At 35.1% G+C, this 15,513-nt stretch overlaps 1 protein-coding gene and 1 long non-coding RNA gene across 3 annotated transcripts; one reads left to right on the top strand and one right to left on the bottom strand.

The window, feature by feature from the left end:
* Positions 1-2,117: 2,117 nt before the first annotated feature.
* On the bottom strand, positions 2,118-4,635 carry LOC133777571 (homeobox-leucine zipper protein HAT3). 2 transcript variants are annotated; one of them, XM_062217248.1, is made up of 4 exons: positions 4,130-4,635; positions 3,388-3,713; positions 3,143-3,264; positions 2,118-2,732 (listed from the first exon to the last, which is right to left on the bottom strand). In XM_062217248.1, exons 1-4 carry the CDS (start codon positions 4,302-4,304, stop codon positions 2,393-2,395), a joined length of 963 nt encoding a protein of 320 aa, XP_062073232.1. In that variant the 5' UTR covers positions 4,305-4,635; the 3' UTR covers positions 2,118-2,392. The 2 variants fall into 2 exon arrangements, with proteins under 2 accessions (XP_062073232.1, XP_062073233.1); XM_062217249.1 differs by having other exon boundaries at positions 3,143-3,222; positions 4,130-4,627.
* A 3,916-nt stretch (positions 4,636-8,551) lies between these two features.
* On the top strand, positions 8,552-10,664 carry LOC133780534 (uncharacterized). Its single transcript, XR_009869396.1, has 3 exons — positions 8,552-9,759; positions 9,857-9,925; positions 10,440-10,664. It is a non-coding gene; the product is annotated as an uncharacterized LOC133780534 (long non-coding RNA).
* The last annotated feature ends 4,849 nt before the right edge of the window (positions 10,665-15,513 follow it).

Consider the following 15,513-nt stretch of genomic DNA (forward strand, 5'->3'; position numbering starts at 1 on the left):
GACTGTAAAGAGAATACTTCGGTACATCAAAGGTACAACCAACTATGGCTTGTTTTATTCATCTTCTAACAATTATGAGATGGTTGGATATAGTGATAGCGATTGGAGTGGAGACTTGGATGATAGAAAGAGCACCACTGGATTTGTGTTTTTCATGGGAAACACTGCTTTTACTTGGATGTCAAAGAAGCAACCAATCACCACACTATCAACTTGTGAAGCTGAATATGTTGCTGCAACTTCATGTGTTTTCCATGTTATTTGGCTAAGGAACTTGCTGAAAGATTTGAATGTGCCACAAAAGGAGCCTATCGAGATTCGTGTTGACAGCAAATCAGCACTTGCACTAGCAAAGAATCCTGTCTTTCATGAAAGAAGCAAGCACATCGACACACGTTATCACTACATACGAGAATGCATTGGAAAATAAGAAGCGAGGTTGGAGTATGTAAAGTCTCAAGATCAAGCGGCTGACATTTTCACCAAGCCACTTAGGGGAGAAACGTTCGCCAAGTTACGAAGCATTCTTGGAGTCACAAATCAAGTTTAAAGGGGGTGTTGAAATATTAAACTTTATTTATTATGGTTAGTTTCTAGAATTTTCCTGAATTTAATGTTTTTAGAGTTTCCATGTATTTACTATAGTTTCTAGCATCTTCATGTATTTACTAGAATTTCTAGGATCTTCATGTATTTACTAGTGTTTCTAGGATGTTCATGTATTTACTAGAGGTTTTAGAGTCTTCAGTATTCTAGAACTCTCATTTCTTAGTTAGTAGATGAGAATTATCTAGAATAATCTACTAGCTAATAATTTAATTGTGTTTCTAAAAAGGTCCATAGAGTAGATGTAGTCCCAGTATTTTGGATCAAGTCAAAAACACAAGTTGAGTTCTACAAAAAACTTCTTCCATCGTAATATTATCTCTCATATTAACCTTAGTTTCAACAAAGTCTTCAAGTTTTCTCCCAAATTCATCTTAATTTTCAACAATTTCATTTAAAATATTCTATACCAATGATAATTTGACTTAGGTTTATTTTGGAACTATACTTCACACACTTATATTTTTTGTGAGAATACTTAGAATCATTTGCGTACTTAATCTTCGTGGGCACTTACTGGAGATTCTTTTTATCTCACAATTTGGATTACTAATTTTCATATTCTGATCTTATTATTATATGTATGACAAAATGACAGTATTATTTGATTTATGTTTTATCTAACACATCATTCATATAAAGCTAACTATTACAATAGTAATCTCGCATTTTGTTCGTCACCACTAAATTACAGTATAAGTACTAAAGATTGATAATTTGGTTCTTAAGTTTGGTGGAGTCCCTACGTACGCCATGATTAGGCATGTGAAGTGTGAACTTGTTAGGTTGTTACTTTTGAATGCAATTAAAACATCAACATATGAACAGGTTAGTAGTTGAAACTAAATAAACACTCAGTAGTCAGAATTAAATATGAAGATCAGTCTCACAGGGGGGTTGTGTGTCAAGTTTCATTGAGTATATATATAAACTTGCAGAAGAACTTGATTCACTCTGGAGACTGATATACGTTATTATTCCTGTGGATCCAGTGAAAAACAGATCAAAAACGTCCATCATTCATTCCACAAAAATAGACCACTGTGCCCTCTGTACTATGAAAGCTCCTTTAATATGATAAAGTTAATTATGATTTGATTCAGAGCGCAGCAAACTTTATTGACATGTGACCAAACTCTTTATTGTGTCATTATTTCATGCATAATTATCATGGGTTTGGGGTGTGCAATAAATCCATATTATTAAGCCAACTATATCTCACAGGCATTGTGTTGCCCACCAAGCATGCCATGCAGACCTACTTGTTCATGCTTTATGAAACAATGTCCATAATTGGACCTTGGTACAACGCTGATCATTATTTAATTACGTAGGTAAAAATAACCAAGTACCATCATAGTTCATGAAACGAGCACAGTTCATGAAACGAGCACTGGTTGGACCACAATTATGCCTTTCCTCAATTAGAACCTGAATAATCTATTAATGTCAATAACTATTTCAGAATTGAATCAAAATTCAGAAGTAGACCGAACTGGCCCAAAAAAAAATTAACTAAAAGGGATTTTAGCTTCTCTTGGCTACTTACCATTAATATCATCCTACTTGCCATTTGTAAATACAATCATCCACTAACAATTAGAAAAAGGCCCAAAATTAAACAAAGGCTTAATATTAACAAAAGTCATATCCTGATATAAAAACAAGCCCTCCTCTCTACTACTTTCCCACCAAAATAATTACTAGCTCTAATGAAAACACCCCTTGTGCTCCTAACATACAGCAACTCTGGATCCTCCTACTACTTCCTCGTCCCCATAACTACTTAAGACCGAGACACTTGCGCATCTTTAGGCCGGTGCTGGATTGGCAAGGCGGCCCACCGATTGATTGGCACAGGGCGAGAAACGCCGGGGATGGCGTGCGGCCGATTTGGGGCGGATGAGGCAGCAGTGGAGGATGATGAAGAGGTGACCGCCACACGCTCACATGAGGGACACATGGTGAGGGTTGTGGGAGGGCTCATGTGCATGTAGAGCTGTGGGGAAAGCTTCAGTGTTCTAAGCTCTTGGACTTCCTTTTGCAGTCTCCTGTTCTCCTCCGTCAGATTCTCACAACACCTTTTCAGATACTCACAGTCGACCTCTGTTTGCTTCAACTTGGTCCTGCATTTTTCAATTTCATTGCAAACCCTACTTTTAGCTCAACAATTAGATAAATTTTAGAATCGAAAGTTACGTGACAACAAGTAAAAAAAGATGTTCCCACAAATTGACAAATTGGCCCTGCACATTATTATATTGTTTTTTATTCATGTTGTATGGATTGCTTCCCAACAATAGTGAGAAGAATTTCATTGACGAGAACAACCATATTTTTCTGACTTATTCAATGCCAACGCATGAAAAATTGAAAACAAAACAAAATAATAACAAAAAAATGGGATAGTAAATGAGCTTGAGTTACAAAAAACAAATTAACATTTAAAGTACAATTGGACAAATCTACCCTTGTGAAAACAACTCATTATCAAATAATACCCCTGAAACTAAATGAGATGAGAAGAATATCTGACCTTGCTCTCCTGTTTTGAAACCACACCTCCACTTGCCTTGGCCGCAGGTTCAATTGCTTTGCCAACGCCAGCTTCTGCTTCTGCACACGCCAAAGATCCTTGGGTTTAATCTCCAAACTATCCTTTAATCCACAACATATTAACAGAATTGTCCCTCCAATAACCCAGCAATTAGACAAATCAACGAAAAAGACTAAACTATCCTTCCTAAATAACAAAAATGATTCAGACAACGCGCCACTAACCGGATTAAGAGTGTTGTGCTCCTTGAAAGTCTCCTCAAGAACCAGAGACTGCTCCTTGGTCAGCCTGAGCTTCTTTCTGGAATTATCACCACCGCCGCCGTCTTCGTCATCGCTTCCGCGAGAACAAGAATCTCTTTCATTCTCAATCTCATCCCCAATCAGCTCTCTCTCGCTCCTCTTCCCGCTGATGCTCGACACCGTGCTGTTTGGGGACGATACACCATTCTCATCTTCGTAATCGGCGGCTGCTGCTGTGGCCGCCGTGGCCGACGTGGCCGAGTCCGGTGCTTGGTTCACGTCGAGTCCTCGGAGAAACGATCTCGAATCTAACCAAAATAAAAACTATCAGAAATTCGTAGAGTAATGGCCATCTTGCAAATAAAGCGAATAAGGAGTTAAGTTTCAAAATAGGACTTGGAGTCCCACGCTTGTATGTTTGGGTTTGGCTACTTGGCGTTACCAAAAAGTATACGTGTGCATAGATTATTATAATAATAATAATATTAAAAAAATTTAAAAATCACAGATCTAACAGTAAGATAGCTTTCTTTATTTACATCTATTTTGCACACCAAATGAAAACGCTAACAAAAAAAATGAGGGAAAAAATACATGTAAAAAGAGACGCTATTGACTAGTGCTAGTATGAAAAATCTGTATGATTATATGCATATTTGATCATCAATATAAAAATAATGATTTAAAAAATAAAATAAAAAGAAAGGAAAAAAAACCAAGTTACCATTTGACAGCTGAAAGATTTCATTCCAAGGAGTCTTTTGACGGTGGTGGTGATGATGGTGGTGATATTGCATGGGAGGAGAAGGTTTTTGCATGAGATTCAACTTGACAGAAGGCTGAGTTGCTCCACATCCTAAGCTCAAACTCAACCCCAAGCCATCATCATTCTCACCCATTGTCTCCTTTGTTTTTTTACTCTGAAAATCTCAAAACTCTAACTAAAAAATTTCCCCTCGAGAGCATATAAGTTCACTTTTCCGTTTCTGGTTTTTCTTTTTTTCTTCTGTGGTGTTTCCAGTTCAGAGAAAGCAAAACGGAAAGAAGTATGGAAAATGGGGATAACCTAAGCAGAAGGAGTGAGGTGTGTAGCTTAGACTTTTTCTTTTTGCAGTACAGTAAAAGGATGATGGGACTATATATAGATACAGAAAGAAAATACAGAGCAAAAAACGCACACAAGGTATAGATTTAATCATCACCTTTGTGTCAGAGAGACAAGCTATTGGCTCAATTATGATATAATGGCTTTAGCCTTTTAGCCTCGACTCTCTCTCTCCGCTTTTGACTAAACCCTACCTAAGCACCTATTTCCGAAATCATGGTTACGTTCAATTTTAACTGTAGTTAAGAGAAAGATAGTGTTGCACTCTTATAAGTAACAACCATTTTTTAAGTTTTAACTGGTTTTAAGGGAAAAAAAAAAAAGTGAAAAGGCTTGTCTGGGCTTTGTTATAATTATTATTAGCCACTGATCTGTTATAAAAGCAACTTTCTCGCTTTGAACGTTGACTACATATTGCAGTGCTGTACACGCGCTTGAAATAATTGGATCATGATGATGTTACCCGGTTTGATTATGATGATGGTCTGGTTTTTGGGACCCTTGGGTTTGGGGGTTCGTGGTGGGGCCGACGAGATGGGTTTTCACCAGGCACGCCCAGTGACAAATCACGAGGCAAATGAGTGTTTTTTTAACTGCTCAGATGGAATGGGACCCATTGGAGTTAATAAAGGAAAAGCGTGACAGCGCGTGGGTCTCGAGCTAGGGCTTTTCTCAGTGGCCAGTGCCCTCAGTCAAGTCAGCCTATAGGTGTGGTCAGAGTGAAAAATCAAATTAATATATTTAATTGTAAAAAGTTGCATTTTTCAAGAGCAGCTTGGTAAATTTTCTGGGTGAAAGATTTTAACAACAAATCACGGGGTAGGAAAAAGTATATCCAACGTTTTCCTACAAAGAAGTGTGTCACATAAACAAATTGTGTCACATTCACTCTTACTCTTAATTCATCATTTAAAAATCTTTAAATCAAAGTGGTGAATTCATCATTTTTTACTATTTTTTTCTTCATATTATTGATAATATGATAAATTTATCTAAATTTTAAGAAATATACACAATTTGAGACATGAAATTTTTGTTAAAAATATCTTAGGCTTTTTTTAATTAATAATATTATTATTTGTTCTAGAATCAAACGAGATAGACGTTCATAGGGTGGGTGAGAAAAAGACTTTAATGGGTATATCTCACCCTTTTCATTAAGTGCTTCATTAAGTGCAATGGAAGAGGGTTAGATTGTAGTTATGTCTTTTTTTACAGTGCTAACATTCGTTTCAATAAAAACTATTTATTGAAAAGTTGGAAAGACAGAATTCAACAATAAAGGTTCATTTGTTGATTTGTTGTTTCCCATTTTGTGAAAATATACCTGATATTCAAACAGTACTCGACTGAATTATCATTAATGAAAATGTTGGTTATATGAGTTACAAACAATTAATGAATTTTCTTTCTAGGCAAACAATGAATGAAATATTAAATTTATTATTTATTATTTTTCTTCTCTTTCCAATAAAACCTTGCAACATGCCTAATGATAATAGAGTATAAAGGTTATATTTTATTTGTTAGCGCAATAGTTCAAATTAGATAACTTAATATAGTTGGTTATTTACAGAAACTTTACCCAAAACAAATGAAAACAAAATTTTCACAATATCATAGTTTAAAGATTCTCAGCCCACTTTCAATCTATGGACACTTTTGACATTCATCTTGTTATTCCTGTTTTAGAATCTCTAAATTCAGAAAAATTATTATCACGTTAAAAATCTCTCTTATTATTCTGTTTGTGAATTGTGATAGAACAACATCTTTCTTTTTTTGTCTCTTTTCTTGGGGCACAAAATCGCTTCCAGGTCACAAATTTTAAAGCTGGCAAAAAGAAATAGAAATAATTTTTTTTAAATAATAATAAAAATAATCAGTGGTCCATTAATAGTAGCAGGGCAGAGGGTGGTGGTAGAAAGAGGACCTGAGGCATTTGACATTTTTCGAGCTGGCTAGAGACTTGAGCCGAGAGAGAAAGAAGGGATGAGTTCAAACGAGATTTTGCGGGCCGGGACACGTAAAGAGTTAAGGGCGGGGAATCACGTGGCGAACATGCAAGACTTCACGTGCATCAACATGCTTATGCTACGCCACGTGGCAACACGTGGTCCCATCATTGCACTCGTGCGGTTACTTTGTGCCTCTCTAACCGGACACCCACTTCGCTTCAATCATTGGATACTTCCTTGCTCTCTTTCTCATCGATGCGATACTACTTTCACGCACGATTCACGGTGTTTGACGCTCACGCTCTTTTTTGTAAAATATTTCGTTCCCATCAACCAATTTGTGAATATTTAAAAAAAAAAGCGAATTTGTGAATTTATACAAAATTAATGTGTTAAAAAATGTTGTTCGAAGTGATTTTAATATTTATATATATATATATATTTACACATGGTTTAAGTATTAAGAAAAGTAAGAACTCCCCTCCAACAATACATGCACGCGCTAGAAATTTTAAACCATTAAAAAAAATTTAAAAATTAAGAGCAATTAATACTAATTTTCCTAATCTCTTCAACCAAATCACAAAATTTGTCCGCTAATTTGTGAATGACGTTACATTTGTCATATTTGATGCTACATTTTAGTCTTTAATTGATTAATTTTTTTCTTAAAAAAATGTTTTTATGTTCAACTAACACATTTTTCAATGTATACCCAAATTACAAAGAATTTTATCCAAATTACAAAAAAAAATTATTAAAAAGTTAAATATATAAATATTAGTTAATTGAAGTATGAAATTAAAATGGTGTCAAAATAGTGTTGTGCAGATTATTTTCATAAAATATAAAATGGTTTATACTTTTTTAGAGTTTGTGTTTTGCCTCATTATCGGTTTAGATTCTGTATTTTGACAAATTATTTTTTAGACCCTGTATTTTGTAGAATGGTTCAAATAGGTCTCTAAACCTGATTTTGATGAACAAAAAATTGAGTATAACAACACAGTTTTTAGGCAGAATGAATATATTTTTATTCTGAATTGTTAGTTTAATGAATTATTTGTGATTTTAGTTCAAAAAACTATGATCAAAATCGAGTTTAATGGTCTATTTGAATTATTTTAAAAAATACAAGGTCCAAATAATAATTTATCAAAATACAGAATCTAAATAAGTAATGAGATAAAATACAGGATCTAAAAATGTATAAACCCAATATAAAATTGTGATGAGTAGCAATTGTATTGGAAATGATGTTAGCACCGGCTTTGTCAATTAATTAAATTGTTTAATTTTGAAAATTGGTGTCGTATTATTGGTAGTCATTAAGTACTAAAGTAACGTACTTTTCCTAAAATTTTCCACTTCAATTGACGTCGTAGACTTTCCTACACAAACTTTTATGCTCTTGGAGCTCTATGATAATTTCCACAATTCAGGTTTTGATTTAAAATCTCAATCAGATACTACCACATATTCTTAATCAAAAATCTTTTAGGAGATTACAAATAGTGTAATAACAATGACTACAATATTATTATAGGGATGAAAAAGAAAAGGCAAACAATGATACAACTTTTTTAGAATAATAGTAATAGTAGTAAGCTTCAAAATTAGAATGAAATGCTATTTCTAGTGAGAAGTCACTATTTTGGGGTATCCATGTTATTTCTTAGAAGATGAAACTTTATTGTTCATTCAAACAATAATAGAGTTATGCATGTGTTGGTAGAGTGGAGTGTCTGGTTTTGTGTGGTACTAAATTAGTGAAGTTTAAGTATCCTAACATATATAACTCAAATTTTAGGTATCAGAAGTAATTATGACTAATCATTCAAAACGTAGCATGTGATAATCTACATTGTCCCTTAGTAGGATCCAACCAAGAGGGACCTCCAAAAAGAATTGATTATATATATATTATAAAAAAACGAAGTTATATATATATAGGGACATGACCCAAGTTGGGAGTTAGGATTAGATGATGAGGATGTGAATGAGATAAAGATTAGGCGAGAGAGAGGTATATATATATATATATATATATATATATAGATATAAATATATATATATTGAAAATGAAGGAGAGGTCGGCTATGAATTTGGGATCTTCAGTACCCGAAACAAAGAATAACCAAAGTGTGGTTTAGCTGTCCCACGTGTTATCCTCAAATGATTGAACCCACCACCACTCCCCACTTAGCTTCTCCATCAAACCATGTCCGTACGAGGCCTTACTCCATGTGATTAGCACCTGACTGTGGTCCAACCCTCCTATTATTATTATTTATTTTCTTTCTTCTTATTTGTTTCATTTCTTTCTCATTTTCCTATCTCAAATTTGGTTTTCTTTATTTTGTGTTGTTTTTGTTCTTTTCTTTAACTGACCACACAGTGGGGATAAGACTTTGGGTCCTCAAGAATTTTTTTTTTCATATGCACACACACATATATATAGCAAAAATCTTTGGTGGGGTGTACAAAAGGATCGCATATGTGCGGCTGTGTTTCTTTGGGTTGTGATTGATTCAAAGCATTAGGTATTTGTAACACCCCAAGTTGCTAATAAGGTTTAAGACCTTGATTAGCGTGCCTGGAGGACAATAAGTGAATTAATATGATAATATATTAATTTAAATGAATATGTGATTAGAATGCATGTTTAGGTGGTATAAATATGTATGTGGGCCCCGTTTGCATGATAGGGGTAAATTGGTAATTTTAGCTCGTTGATGGCATAAATGTGATAATTATATTATGTGGTTTGTACCACGTGGGTGTGGTGATATTAATGTGATGCACGTGCCGAGACGGTCCTAGAGAGCTAGATAACTCAAAAGTCACAACGGGATTTTATACCCGGCTCGGGAGGAGCCTAGGGGTACTTTGGGGAATTTTGTGAGTTGAGTCGAGAATTTGTGGTTAATGGTTATTGGTGATTGAGTAACCTGGGTAACCATTAGTAACTGCTGAGAGTAACAAGTTTAGGTGGAAGAAATGGTAGAATTGTAATATAGGTGAAAGGACAAGAGTGCCCTTGAGGTTTAGTTAGGAGAGGATAACTATGGGAGGATAGGATGGTAATTTGGCAGGGATTTAGATCACTTCAGCTAAAGGAAAAGGATCATACACGTTATTTCATTTGGGGCATGTTTTGTTTATGCTGAAATTGGGAGAAACCTAGAGGAAAAGAGAAGAAAAGGAAGGAAGCTGAGTTTGGAACCTAGAGGAGGAATCAAGGTGGGTTGAAGTAATTGAAGCCAAACAAGAGTCAAGATTTGTTATGAGGTAAGAATTGCTCCTGTTTTACTGAGTTTTAAGCTTGATTCTAGAAAGTAAGAATGGAAATTTAAGGATAGTTATGGCTGGTTTTGTGAGAATTCAGCTTGTGGAATTAGAAGGCTTAGCTTGGAGTTGGAAGCAAGGGAGCTTAAGGTTGGATTCTCCATTCAAGGTAAGGCTTTTGTGCAATTATAAAGTTTATTTCTGTTATGAATTAGGGAATTTGAAGTGTGGTTTAGCACCCGTAAAGCAGAGCTTGGGCCCATAGAATTGTTGCAGGGCGTGGCCCTAGATTGTATCATTGCTAGGATATAGCTTAAAATGAATGATTATATATTTGATTGTTATTTGAGAATGCTAAATGTGGTAATAGCACAATGAACGGCGAAGGGCCGAGAACGACGAAGGGCCGAGAACAGCAGTGGGGCCGGGAATACCACTTAGCACATGGAGTACTCGTGGTTAGGGTGAGACCCCAATGGATACATGGGATATCCTTACGGTGTAGAGAGAGATCCCAGGCTTTGGTAATACTTCTGGGACGGCATGGTTGTATATGTGTTAGATTTCATGGACTGTCTGACTAGATATGAGCTATCTGCTGTAGTGACTGTATATTATGCATATGTTATGTGCTGTTTGAGTTTTCTTGCTGGGCTTCGGCTCACGGGTGCTCTGTGTTGCAGGTAAGGGCAAAGAGAAAGTCAACCAGCCATGAGTACGGAGAGCGTGGGGGCGGCGCGTACATGTTTGGCCTGCCCTACTGCTTTGGTTGGGGGCATTTTTGAGAAATGGTTGTACTAAACTCTGTTTTTGATAATTTATCAACTGTGTATCTATTTTGAGTTGTAAATAGTTTACAAACCTTGTTTTGGGATCCCAAATGTTAAATAACTGGAACTTTGAGTGAAATGAAGTACTTTTAAAGATTACAGCCTTGTCTTTTTGTTTAAATCACACTTTTGTTCTAAAAACTTCGCTTAGCGAGTTAATTGCACATTTTAAACTCACTTAGTAACGGCTCTAAGGTAGTAGGGCGTTACAGTATTATTTGGTACGGTGGAGATGCATGTACTATATATTTTTTGTTTTAATCTATTTCCAATTATATTAATATATAATTTTTGTTTCTTAGGTGTATTTAGCAAAAAGTCTAATGAGGGGACCACAAACACTTCAACACAGCAAAGACGTCGGATAAATCTTCCAACCAATTGCAGAGGTAAGGTGATGCTTTGTTGCCCGACGCTCTGGTTCAGTCTCTCCAAAGCTCCAGGGCCTACCACGAACTCAAGCCAATACCGAGTGACGAGAAGTTCTCCGTAAAACCGTGTGGCTGCATGCACAATGGTGCTCATCAAAGTGGAAAGGCCAAGGGGTGGTGGATGGTGGCTCTCGTCGAATGGATGCCGGAGTCGTGGTGACTGTGGAGTTGTGCCGTTGGTGACTTGGCTGTTGATGGAGGAGAAAATCGAGTCTCTCGGTGGTGCTACCTAATTCATGTCGAAGAATAGGAAGACTCACATTTTCTGTAAATAATTAATATATATATATATCATATATAAACTATTAGTTACATAACTTAACCTGATATTAGTCATCCTCATAGAAAGATCCAATAATGGCTCACTAGTATTAAGGTACAAAATGACATGAATACATTATATATTTATGGTATATATATTATTATTGATTCTAACTCAATTTTGATATTGTTTTACTGTCAACTGTATTTTATTCTAGTGTTACTGGAAATTCAGATCTCTGTTCCTCAGTTTCATGCCTTAAACATTCGAAGCGTAAAAACTACAATGTTTATATTATAGTATCTATTGCATCTCTCTTTGTCCTCTTAGGTGCACTCTTTATCGGATGGAGACTGATTAAAAGAAAAAGAGGTAATATTGTCATTTATATGTATGTATGTAGATATTAGTAGGCAAAGTGTGGAAAATTCTAGATTTTATATATAAATATAATAATATAGAACAGACAAGCCCAAATCAATGAACAGCATTGGGTCAGAATTGGAGCCCAAAAAACATCAATTTACTTACTCTGAGATCACAAGTATTACCAACAACTTTGAGAAAGTCATTGGAAAAGAAGGCTTTGGACCTATTTATTATGGCTACGTAAACGACACTCAAGTAACTATCGAGATCCTCTCTGATGCATCAAAACAAAGGTATAAGGAGTTTCAATATGAGGTATTATATAAATGTGGAATTTATGAGGATTTGTTAATTCTTCTCGAATTCTTGAAAGAAATGCAATACAACAAACATTAATTAAACACAAGAATGCAAAACACACACATGTACTTGCTTTGGTAACTTCATTTAGTTTAGTTCAACATGATCAAGTTTTGGTTGGTCAATCCACTAGATTAACAGAACCTTTACACTCACTTTGTTTACTCATATAGTTCTCAAGAAACAAACAAGAAAGAACCTAATCGGTGCTAGTTCAAAACAAAGTCCCAGTACTTTTCTCCAATTATCATCAAATCTTACATCTTTTATATACAACCCCATGAACCAATAAGATGAAGCCATTTTATCCATTCATGTAACCAAGTAATATCAATAATAAGTTGCAGCCTTGTTACTAACCATTTTAACAAGTAAGTTACATGTAAGAGCCAACAGTGCTTATCGGATGGTCTATGATTTTAAATTATTTTGGATTTGTGTATTGTTTAATGATTTTATGGAGTTCAATTTACAGGTATTACTTCTAATGAGAGTCCATCATAGAAACTTGACCACTCTCATTGGATATTGCATTGAAGATGACTGCATGAAGCTTATCTACGAGTACATGGCTAATGGAAGCTTAAAACAACTTCTCTCAGGTTCATTTTTTCATTTAGCACTATAGCGTTCTCTCATATTAATATTTTTTATTAACAATAAGAGAGTTTCTTTCAAGTCCATCAAAAACAAATGAAGGGGTCAAACTGTTTTAAATATTTTGGATTGCATAAAAAATACTTGTACATTAAGTTGGGAGAATAGACTAAAAATTGCAGTGGATGCAGCACAAGGTTAGCTGTATATTTAAATAGTACATTATGTGTATGTTTGAATTTGGTTGACACTAAATTGTGTGGTAGAATTTGGTTAAAATATCAGGTTTAGAGTATCTACACCATGGCTGTAAGCCCCCAATAGTCCATAGGGATGTGAAAACTCCCAACATCTTGTTGAACGAAAGTTATGTAACTACTATAGTATATATGTGATATATATATATATTAATTATTTACAGAAAACGTGAGTCTCCCTCTTCTTCGACATGAATTATGTAGCACCACCGAGAGACTCGGTTTTCTCCTCCATCAACGACCAAGCCACCAACGGCACAACTCCATAGTCACCACGACTCCAGCATCCGTTCGACGAGAGCCACCATCCACCACCCCTTGGACTTTCCACTTCGATGAGCACCATTGTGCATGCAGCCACACGGTTTGACGGAGAACTTCTCGTCACTCGGTATCGGCTTGAGTTCGTGGTAGGCCTTGGAGCTTTGGAGAGACTGAACCAGAGCGTCGGGCAACAAAGCATCACCTTACCTCTACAATTGGTTGGAAGATTTATCCAACGTCTTTGCTGTGTTGAAGTGTTTTTGGTCCCCTCTTTATACTTTTTGCTAAATACACCTGAGAACAAAGAATTATATATTAATATAATTGAAAATAGATTAAAACAAAAAATATATAGTACATGCATCGCTCAATGGAATTATGGAAAAACCAAATACAACTCTATGCAAAAATACAATGGACAAGATAATATTGATTAAATAAGTATTACAACTCAATTGCTCAAAATACAAGTAAATAAAAAGATGTAGAAGAAGAAGATTACAAACTCAATACTATAACAATACAAGTAAATAAGAAGAACAAAAGAATGAAAACACAAACTCTCACACAACCAAAGTGTAGAGTACTGGGGATCACCAACTTGAACAAGGTTCAAAACCATTGTTCAAAAGCTTATTTCTCCCTATTCTCTAAGCACTAAGGGATCTCTCTAGGAAATAGCTCTCTGGAATTATCAAGCCTCAAGGTGTATTTTTCAGCCAAGTGCTTTGTGGATGAAAAAATGGTGTGTCATACAAGTGAGCATTAGGCTCCTATTTATAGAGTTTGAGATACCCCTTTGAATTTCAAATTCCACCAACCCCCATGGCTGTTACCAATGTTCAATTGGATGTTTTATGGAATTAAAATAGAGATTTGGGAGTTACTTGGTTGTTGGAAACGTTCAAAATTGGATAAAAACCGAAATTCAAAGAAGCTGTCAGCCACTAGGGCCGCTGCGCTTGTTCCAGGCACCGCGACCCTCAGTCAAGTTCAGCAACAAAAATTTCAGTTTTTCCAAAACGTTCCAATTTATTCCCACTTGATTTTGTAACTTCCATACACAATATGAGAGTTAAAATCATATCTCTATCAGCCATTTCTCATATGGCTTTATGAAATCCAATCTCAAATGTGTAACATATAATATACACATTATTAGGCAATATTTGGGAGTTACAAATTTGTAACTGATTTTGTAACTCCAAAATATGTCACATTTGGATACACACATGTGTCCAATTTTGTGACTCTCAATAATATGTTACAAGGTGTGGCAAATCACATTTGTGTGACAAATCACATTTTGTCACATTATTTAATCTAATATTATATTATATGAAATAATATAACATTCCCCCACTAGATTAAATAATCACTTTTTGTAACACTCATTTAATCAATCAAACATTATATTAAAATATAATATTCCCCCACTTGATTAAATAATCACTCTCTATAGAAACCTTTGCATTGGTGCATAAAGTAAAATGTCTTTCGACTTGAATTTTACCTTAGTGTAATTATCACAAAGTTTGTTGAAATTTTGGTTGCCGAAGTATTGAACCACTATCCCTTGATAACAAACCGGTGATAACACACACACCTTTGCTATGTTCACTTGAGACCTCAATGTCTCGCTTTTGCACCGTTAATGTCCATGTGCACATTCCATTCATAGACTTTTCTTGAGAATGACTCCCAATTCTCATGAGGGGCGGCACCACCCCTAGGTCTATATAGGTAGAACTCTTACAATATTTTGTTACCCTAAAATACTTGTATTTTCAAGACTGAGTTCTATTAAAAAACCTTTCGGTTTTAACCCTCAATTTTGTAACACACTAGTACTCATATCTCAGATGAGACAAAATTGGAGTACTACTATCTATTCACTTGATTGACTTGTTATTACCTATTGAACCTAATATTAGTTTGGTTACTAGTATTAAGATATGTTACCATCAACCGTGAATCTCTTTAGGGAGTCTAAGTCCCACCCCTTGAGATGTAGAAATGATTCTATTTGAATCATTTCTTTTCTCATGTATGCATACTTAGACACTCTCATTATTTTATTCAAACTTTGTTGCTAGCCATAGTTTGATTAAAATAGTTACCCCTTTAAAATAGTGATTTTGACTATAGTCAACACCCCCACTATTTTATAGTTTTATATCCAAGATAAACATTTTCCTTGAATATTAATTCTAGAAATCTTTTTGTTTCTAAAATTCTCCTTTATGTTTTAAATTGATTCCTTCTTGAATCAAAATATTACAAACAGTAACTTTAGACACCAAGCATGTCTAGATTTATCCATTCTATACACATATAGCCAATGTGATTTAAAATGTGGAATTCCAAATCACCTATTTGATAGGACG

This window comes from Humulus lupulus, chromosome 5, assembly GCF_963169125.1.
Source record: "Humulus lupulus chromosome 5, drHumLupu1.1, whole genome shotgun sequence".
In the NCBI taxonomy this organism is placed as follows: domain Eukaryota; kingdom Viridiplantae; phylum Streptophyta; class Magnoliopsida; order Rosales; family Cannabaceae; genus Humulus; species Humulus lupulus.